This window comes from Carassius auratus, unplaced genomic scaffold (assembly GCF_003368295.1).
Source record: "Carassius auratus strain Wakin unplaced genomic scaffold, ASM336829v1 scaf_tig00035044, whole genome shotgun sequence".
In the NCBI taxonomy this organism is placed as follows: domain Eukaryota; kingdom Metazoa; phylum Chordata; class Actinopteri; order Cypriniformes; family Cyprinidae; genus Carassius; species Carassius auratus.
This window is the reverse complement of record NW_020526195.1, coordinates 801-9,262: the sequence shown is the minus strand read 5'-3', so window position 1 is coordinate 9,262 and position 8,462 is coordinate 801. Positions and strand designations below refer to the sequence as shown.

General features: G+C 39.4%; 1 protein-coding gene across 2 annotated transcripts; it reads left to right on the top strand.

Moving 5' to 3' along the window:
• Positions 1 to 289: 289 nt before the first annotated feature.
• Positions 290 to 7,697, top strand: LOC113081796 (nipped-B-like protein B). 2 transcript variants are annotated; one of them, XM_026253745.1, is made up of 9 exons: positions 290 to 738; positions 3,976 to 4,119; positions 4,689 to 4,854; positions 4,968 to 5,098; positions 5,807 to 5,915; positions 6,075 to 6,226; positions 6,367 to 6,515; positions 6,634 to 6,715; positions 7,501 to 7,697. In XM_026253745.1, exons 2-9 carry the CDS (start codon positions 4,056 to 4,058, stop codon positions 7,590 to 7,592), a joined length of 945 nt encoding a protein of 314 aa, XP_026109530.1. In that variant the 5' UTR covers positions 290 to 738; positions 3,976 to 4,055; the 3' UTR covers positions 7,593 to 7,697. The 2 variants fall into 2 exon arrangements, with proteins under 2 accessions (XP_026109530.1, XP_026109531.1); XM_026253746.1 differs by having other exon boundaries at positions 294 to 738; positions 4,968 to 5,068.
• Positions 7,698 to 8,462: the final 765 nt, after the last annotated feature.

Here is an 8,462-nt window from a genome sequence, read left to right as displayed (position 1 = left end):
GGCTCAATGCATGATTTTTTCTTTCTTTAAATCTACATTAATCAAATTAATTAAAATACAAATTGATAAACTAAACACTTAAATGTGTATTTTAGATGTTTGCTTTCCACTACTCTGATTATTATGGAAGCAAAATAACGCAAAACCACAAAATTGACTAGTGTGTGACAAAAAACAATGGTTTTGCTTTAGCGTTTTGTCTTAAATGTAAACATGGATTTTCTTTTTAAGCCATCACCTTATTTAAACACATTTAATGAACACACCCCTCAGACGATTGAAATACTCTAATATTAGAAAGCAAAAGCGTGAATGGGTAGAGAAGTGGGTAGGAGGGAGAGGAGAGCAGAGTGGAGGATGATAGAGAAGAGGATGGGAAGCAGCGGATGGAAGAAGGAGAGCAGGCAGCGGAAGTCGGCGGGTCGCTGCTGGTTGGTTCGGCGCCGGTGGAGGGAGTCATTCCTGCAGCAGTGCTTCCGGTCGGCATTTTGTTCTGCGAGAGAGAGAGTCTGTGTGGATTCTTTTATGAGCGCCCTGGAGCCTTTCGGTACCGAATCCTTTCTTCCATCGTCCGGAGTAAAGTGCGAGCTTCCGCTGGCGCCTGCGAGGAGAATGACCGTCGCCCGTCCGTCTTCATGTTTGCAGTGAGAGGAAGCGGTGCGACCCGGATTATTGTTGTGAGAGGGACACAGCGAGCCCGAACCCCTCCATCTTCACCTTTCAACAACAGAGCCTCAGGTAAATGCGCCGGACCCGTTTTCGCTGGTTCCGAGCGGGAAAGCATAGTAGCCCGGTGTCGGGGTGGGACGTGCTTTGGACTTTCCGAAAGGTTATAGGTGTTGTGCAGCCCTTGCTCAGTGTTAGCATACGCGTTAGCTCGATGTGGGCCCGCAGGCGAATCCGCGGTTCGGATGGTTCGCGAACGCAAAGGCCAAAACGGGCCGTTTAAAAGGACTCAACTGGTCCAGGGGGCTCATCTGGAGATGCAGGTGTGCAGCTGAACCTGAAGCCCGGAGATAAGAGTCATACAGGCCTGCAGCTCCGCAGACCAGAGTAAACAATACTGTCCTCTCAGAGTAAACCCCATTCACCTTCCATCAGAGTAAACGTTACTGTGTTTTTAGCGTAAAACCGTTTCCAGCATCTGACAGAGTACACACAATCATATCAGAACGATGCTTATTAACTAGAAGTCGGAGTAAACAATACTCTCATATTCCAGGAAAATTTATTAGCCATCAGAATAACTATAAACAAAAATCCTATTAAGAAATTCTCATTAGCTGTCTGTCAGAATAAACAAAACTCGAGTCTTATTTACCATCTAGCTCAGTAAACAATACCATAACCATCAAGATTAGATAGTTAACCTGACTGATTAATTATCCATCAGAATAAACAGTACTGCCCTCTTAAAGCTGAACTTGTGAACATCAGAATAGTTTGATTAATAGATCCACAACATCTAATTAGAGCAAACCTTAGAGAATCTGTCAAAGTAAAGAGCAAACAATGCTCTCTTATATTGAATAACACTGGCCTTTAATAATTAATCAGATAAAATATATAATCAGATATCTATCAGTCATGGTTTTGGCAGAGTAATTATCCAAATATTCATAACTAGCTGGCCGTGTGAAGGGAATATAAATGAATTATTGGAATCTGAAGGGCTTTACCTGCAGCTCAATATACTATTAATTTACTGAGACAAAAATGAAATGAGTCTCCATGATCGTTTACTGTCAATTATCTCTGAATACAAAGGTATGTTAAGAATAATATGAATTAAAGTCGTGGTGAGATTAGTAATGTCTTACACAAACATTTTAACCATTTATAATGCTCAAACTCTGAATATTTATGACAGTAATACATGTTTATAAAGAACAGAATTATCAGTCTTTTATAAACAAGTAACTCATATCTGAACTGTTAATTTTATAGAAAATAAATGTATTATAAAACAGAACATTGAGGCTTCATTGATTTAAAAATGCAGTTTGGGTTTGAAAGATTTATGATAGCAAAGAATGAATGAATGAATGAAATCCTGCAAGGATTCAGTTAGCTTTAGTAGTTCTTGTCCAAAACATGCAGAAATCAAAAACCAAAAGTAAATTTAAAGGTTTCAGTCTGTTGCCAAGATTCTGGTTTCATAACGGTAGATTCAGAGAAGGGAATATAGTTGAAATCGCTCACAATTATGACAAGACTGCCAGATTTGTTTGTTTAAATTGCTGTGGTGTTTTATTGGAGCAGCTGGGGCTGGAGAAACATTGAGCTGTGGCTGTAATCTGGAAATGAGATTTCACATAGGAGACCTATGTTAATATATTTACCATTAATGAATTAGCAGACATGATAAAGCTTGTCCTGAGTTGAAATTTATTGCGTTTTTTCCTGTGGTCTTTCATTTTACTTGGATAAATGTTTGTGTAATAAGAAACAGCACTTTTCCTGGTTTTGTTACACTATTGCACTGTTGTCTAGTCCATCAGTAAGGCACCATGATGAGTCACCCAAACTAATGTATATACATAGAGAGAGACCGAGAACCAATCAGGAACTGTTTATGTACAGCGGCCTAAGTTTGAGGGTTCATACAGCAGCCTATGTAGTCCAAAGACTATGAAACTCTGTCTCCTCGTGCATGTTTGAATTTGTGTTACACAAACTATGGGGCTTTTTGTATGTGTTGTTGTGTAAATATGGTCTAAATATTATGTGATTGTGTCCCTCAATTAGAGATTACCACCTGTTAGAACCACCTGTAGAATTAGTGGATTATTCTGCAAGTTCATAGATGTACTGTTTAGGCTATATAAAATCATACCTGATGTTCTCGAATGCTCAAGGTTCATTTCAGGAAATTAACTAATATTGCAGATTCTCTAAATGTAAATAATAATATTCATTCATTCTTTTTTTAATTGCAAAACATTTTTTCACATTAATAATAATGTTTTTCTTTTTGTTTGTTTGTTTGTTTTTTTGCAATTAATCTCAAGCAATTCTTTATTTTTTAGTTGTATTTTCTGAATCTTTCCTCCATTCCACTGCTTCCAGTTGCTCTTATAGCAGTAAAACGCAGGGCATCCACAGGCAGCGGCATGTCTTTTATGTTTTGGAATTGATGTTGGAGTCTCACTGAGACTCTGGAGGTTTTCTACAGGAAACGATTGGCTCTTGAGCAGCTGAATGCAGCTGAAGCCAAACTCTGTTCTTCCAAATTTGTTGCAACCGTCTGGGGAAGACCTTTCTGTTTCAACAGGACTGTGTCTCCTCAGCCTGCCCACTGTCTGATGAGGAACCCTCCTAGAGGAATGGAGGCAGTTATAGAAGCATAGGGGGGAGGGGCAACTTCAAAATAAAGCCCATTTGATGAGCAGATGCATGTGTAGTTTTGCCCTTGCTTGGTGCCTCTTTTGTTCCATGCATAATGCATATGGTAAGTTTAAAAGGAAGGTTTTTCATTTATAGCTCCAATTTTTATTTTATAGATAGTTACCTCCTTTGATATTTCCATGTTTTAAATTCCAGACTTCAAGATGTCAGTGCTAGCCATCAGTGTCATGTTTATTAAATCGTTGAGTTATGTTGAACTAGTGATCATGTTATGAGGAAAATTGTGGTGATGATGGCAAAGTTTTCATCACTATTATGGAGGTGAAACTAGTTGTGAAAAAATATACACTACCATTCAAATGTCTGGATGTAATGAAATGTTTTTAAAAGTAGTCTTATAGTCTTCAGTGTCACATGATCCTTGCTGATTTGCTTCTCAAAAACATTTCTTTTGATTATCAATGTGGCAAACAGTTGTTGCTTAATATTTTTGTGGAAACAGGATTATTTCATGGATAGAAGGTTCAAAAGGACAGGAAAATGTAAATGTTTCTATATGTCCGAAAAGAAAATGCTCATAGTATTGAACCTGATGATTGTCATTTTGTCCTTTTCTTTCTCTTGCAGTAAAAGATGTAAAGGTGGATCAGTGAGCAGCGACACTGAGCGACCTGTGCATCCACGCGAGCTCCCTGCCCTTCTTCAGCATGAATGGGGATATGCCTCATGTTCCTATCACCACTCTCGCTGGGATCGCAAGCCTCACTGACCGTAAGTTGCACAAATGCTTGGTACCTGAACTTGTATAACAAACCTTCCTTAACAGATTATTTATTAATTTCTTAAAGATGCTTTTAGGAATGTAATGTAATTTTTTTTTTTTTTATTATGACTTATAACTTTTATTACTAAAAATTATTTGATAATAGGAGTCTTATCATGACAGAGTTCATAGTGTTCAGCTCATCATTTGACTTGAACATGGTGGCCACCATAAGAGGGAAATCATCTTTATGTAGAATAACAATATTTTTTGTCATACACAGATAAACAAATTTATGGGAAGTACTATTGATTTCTCTTTGGGTGTGAAAATGACGTTGTGTATCTTGAAAAGTGTAAATATTCATCGAGATGGTATACACTGAAGAACATGCTCTATTGATTGGGTATGGAAGATGTTGATTCTTTCAAATTGATAGGGCTAGGCCTTGATTTGTACAGGCAATCATATTTTTGTGTTTGAATTAAAACAGGGAGTCCCGAAGAAATTAGTAAAATATTTCACGCCTCCTGTTGTAATAAGGAATGACTAATTTTTTTGTGTGTTTATTTCTCAGTGTTAAATCAGCTGCCTCTCCCTTCCCCTCTACCTGTCACTACCACTAAGAGCCTGCTGTATAATGGGAGGATCGCCGAGGAGGTCAGCTGTCTGCTGTCCCGGCGGGACGACACGCTTGTGTCTCAGCTGGCGCACAGCCTCAACCAGGTGTCCACTGAGCACATGTGGGTATCTCACCTCGGTCTCCTTCCTCCAGTACATCCTCAACAAATGTGTTTGTTACATGATATGTGAAATATCTGTGAATCAGATTCCGTCTTTGTGGTTTTACATGCAGAGAGCTGAAGGACAACTTGGGCAGTGATGACCCAGAAGGAGATGTGCCTCTACTGCTGCAGACGGTGCTATCAAGGAATCCCAATCTCTTCAGGGAGAAAAGTACGCCCACCCGATATGGGGTTCAGGGCGGTAAGGAGAAACTGCAGAAATAAAGCTGTTTAGTCTGGGCATGCTTTTATTCTGTGATCTCTGTTAGAGCTCCCTGGATTAGAAATCCCATTTTTTTTATTTTCCAGACTATAGTTTGAAAATACTGTGAAATAGTGGTAATATTAATTATAATTTTACATGTATGAAACTGCCATAATATAATGATTTTGGGCATTCACTAATGGTCAAAAGTTTGGCATTGGCAAGGTTTTGTTAGTTTTTTCAGAAAAAACTCTTATTCTCACTAAGGCTTGCATTTATTACATCAAACACAGTTGAAAACAGATGTTCTGCTTAATATTTTTATGGAAAATATGCATTTTATTCCAGATTCTATGATGAATATAAAGTTCAAAAGAACATACGTCTTTGCTGTCAGTTTTGATAAACCTTTGATCTTTGATGTATCCTTGCTGGGGAAAAACAAAACAACAAAATCTTCAAAAAATGTTTTACTTACCTGCAAACTTTTGAACAGTAGTGTGTATGTGAAAGTATTTTTAAGTGTTCTTTTAATTACATTTGGCTCACAAAATGATTTTATCGCTGACTGAGTTTAATCAAACTCATTGGAGTTCTAGTCAGATAGCATGACAAATGTGAGCTTAAATTGCCATGTAATTTGACCCATGAAGTCAACATTTTAAACCCATGATTTGTTGACAGTCTTTGTTTTATGCTTTGAAGGTTTAATGCAACAGCCAATGTTATCACCATACAAGATGCCTCAGAATTCAATGCATGGAAGTCCGGCATCAAACTACCAGCAAACCACTATAACTCCAAGCCCTCCCAGGTACTGTTTCAGTTTCCTTTTTATTTGGGTTAGATAGGTAAGTGGCAAACAGCTAACCATTTTAACTCCATCTAGTGTGATTAAAGGAATTAAAATATGCAGAAAAACCTGGTTCCATCTCTATTCTGTATACTGACCAGTTCTGCTCTTACTCGACAGCCGATATGTTCAACCTCCGGCAGGTTCTGGTACCAGGTACATGCCACAGCAGAACAGCCCAGTGCCCAGCCCGTATGCGCCACAGAGCCCTGCAGGCTACATGCAGTTCAGCCATCCACCCAGCTACCCTCAGCACCAACAGATCCAGCAAGGTGAGTCTCCAGTCTTCTCTCTTATGAGAACCTCAAGAGGATGTTTATTCAATTTCTTAATGCATGTTCTTGTTCTTGTTGTGAAAAATGAATCAATGTAAATTATTACAAATAAAAATAATATGTTTATTGTATTGCAGTATCTGTATCCAGTCCAATAGTTCCTGGTGGCATGAGAAACATCCATGACAACAAGGTCTCCTGTCAAGTGTCTGGTAACTCCAACCATAATGCAAGGCATTGCTCCAACGATGAGTACATCAGCATTGTCCAGAGACTTGGAAATGATGTGAGTGCTTTCCAAAAGACGTTTTTATAACCCAACATACATTTCTTCATTTTTTTTTTCTTCATTAGATTGTGCCTGAATTTGTATCAAAAACACAGTTTTCAACCTGTTTTCACAGGAGAGTGACCCCGCTATGAGAAACGCCTCCTTCCCTGTACGCTCCATATGCTCTCCTGCTGGAAGTGAAGGGACGCCGAAAGGTAGATTGAACCTCCATTTTTGTACCTATACCATTTTTAGATATGGTATGCTTTTAAGCCCCTAATTTAACTCCTACTGGTCTCTTTTCACATTGTACTTTGGGTACGTTTGCAACAGTCTCACCTGTGATTAGCAGTCACACAGTGCTTACTAGTGCCAGATGTGTACCACTGTAAGTAGGTAGCAATGCAGGTTGACATTGCCAGATTCACGGTTTAATTTGTGTTATTGTCACTTTGAACATACACCCTTTACACATATGCTTGTACTTGTCTGTATAGCATGATTATGCTTGCTATTCTCCCAAGAAAATATATTCGGAGACAAGCAGCTGGGAGAAATAATACTCTCCTCTTGTTAAGTTGTGATGTAAGGAAAACTGTTTCTCGGTCCAAGCCTCTGCTCTTGAGAATATTGTCTCAAAAGACGTTTATGGGCACTATTTATAGTACACATTTAAGCTAAACTGTACACTACATTCTCTGGGCTTATGATTCACAAAAGATGAATTCTTGGATGAATCGGGTTAACTGAGATTTCTGTATGGAGACAAAGGTTAGGATAATTATTTTCCAGTAGTATTACAGTACAGGGTGACTGATTATGATCCTATGTTAGGACCTTTATAGAGTGTTTGGACTCACAAGGTCTGATTTATCAAATTGATATGGATGTGCAAAAATGCAGAAATTAAACCAACCAAACTCTACCAAAAGCTTATTTTGTTGCCATATTGCTGATTTACAAAGTATGACTTTTCACCTTTGGGTTGGTTAAATTTCAGTTGGATCTCGGCCGCCCCTGATTCTTCAGTCTCCTCCACCCTACACCTCCCCAAGAGATGCTGCTTCTGAACCTCCTCTTGGACTCACCTGAACGGAAAAAGAAACAGAAAAAGTTAATGAAGGAGGAGGGGGGTAAAGGTGCCATGTATGACATTGTCAGCTCACCCACTAAAGACTCCACAAAGCTAACAATAAAGTTGTCTCGGTGAAGTCTTCTGAGACTGAGCAGTTCAGCTGAGCCATTATCGGTGGGTAGAGCATGGCTCAGAGGCTGAGAATGAATTATCGTGCAATACCTCACCATATCACCGGAACCCCCAGGAACGGCTCTCCGCAGGTCATTGTCTATCGGGGTGAGCAGTCGGCCTACCAACAGGTTCCTTGTTACTACAGATCACTGGGGCACTTGCAGCCAAGCACCCGGGGGTAGTAAGTGGAACCCCTACGACGAGGCAGAGCTGGATGCTCTTGCTGAGATCAAAGGATTGAGAGGGAATCGCTATTGAACGAGAACGCTGCTCTAAGGGAGTTCAAGATAAAGGTTCGTGTTTATTTTTTTAGTTGCACTGACTGTTGTTCATGCTTTAGATTGATTACTAATAATCTGTATAACCAGCCTTTATGACTTGGTGCTTATAAATTGTTAACATGCTGGGCATACTTCTGTATAGCTGCAACTTGCACCCACTCTATAAATCCTAGCATCACAATCTAGTAACCAACTTGCCTTTTACCAATGCTAATCAGGACCCTGGGCAACTACCTCAGAACATCCTAGCAAACACATGGTAAAATGCTAGAAACCAATCAGAACAACTTAGCAACTGCAAAGCAATGTCCTGACAAGCACCATCTATGGCAACTGGAAAGCAGCACCCTAGCAACCACTCAAAACGATTCAAAACAACTGGTACAATAATAATAACACCTGCAAAGCAGTTCCCTGGCAGCCACCCAGAGC

Excerpts from the sequence above, each read along its gene's own strand:
- LOC113081796 (XM_026253745.1), top strand. The coding sequence starts at position 4,056 with ATGAATGGGGATATGCCTCATGTTCCTATCACCACTCTCGCTGGGATC. Across the intron at positions 4,120-4,688 it reads GATCGCAAGCCTCACTGACC|TGTTAAATCAGCTGCCTCTC; the intron begins GTAAGTTGCACA and ends TTTATTTCTCAG. Across the intron at positions 6,716-7,500 it reads AAGTGAAGGGACGCCGAAAG|TTGGATCTCGGCCGCCCCTG; the intron begins GTAGATTGAACC and ends GTTAAATTTCAG.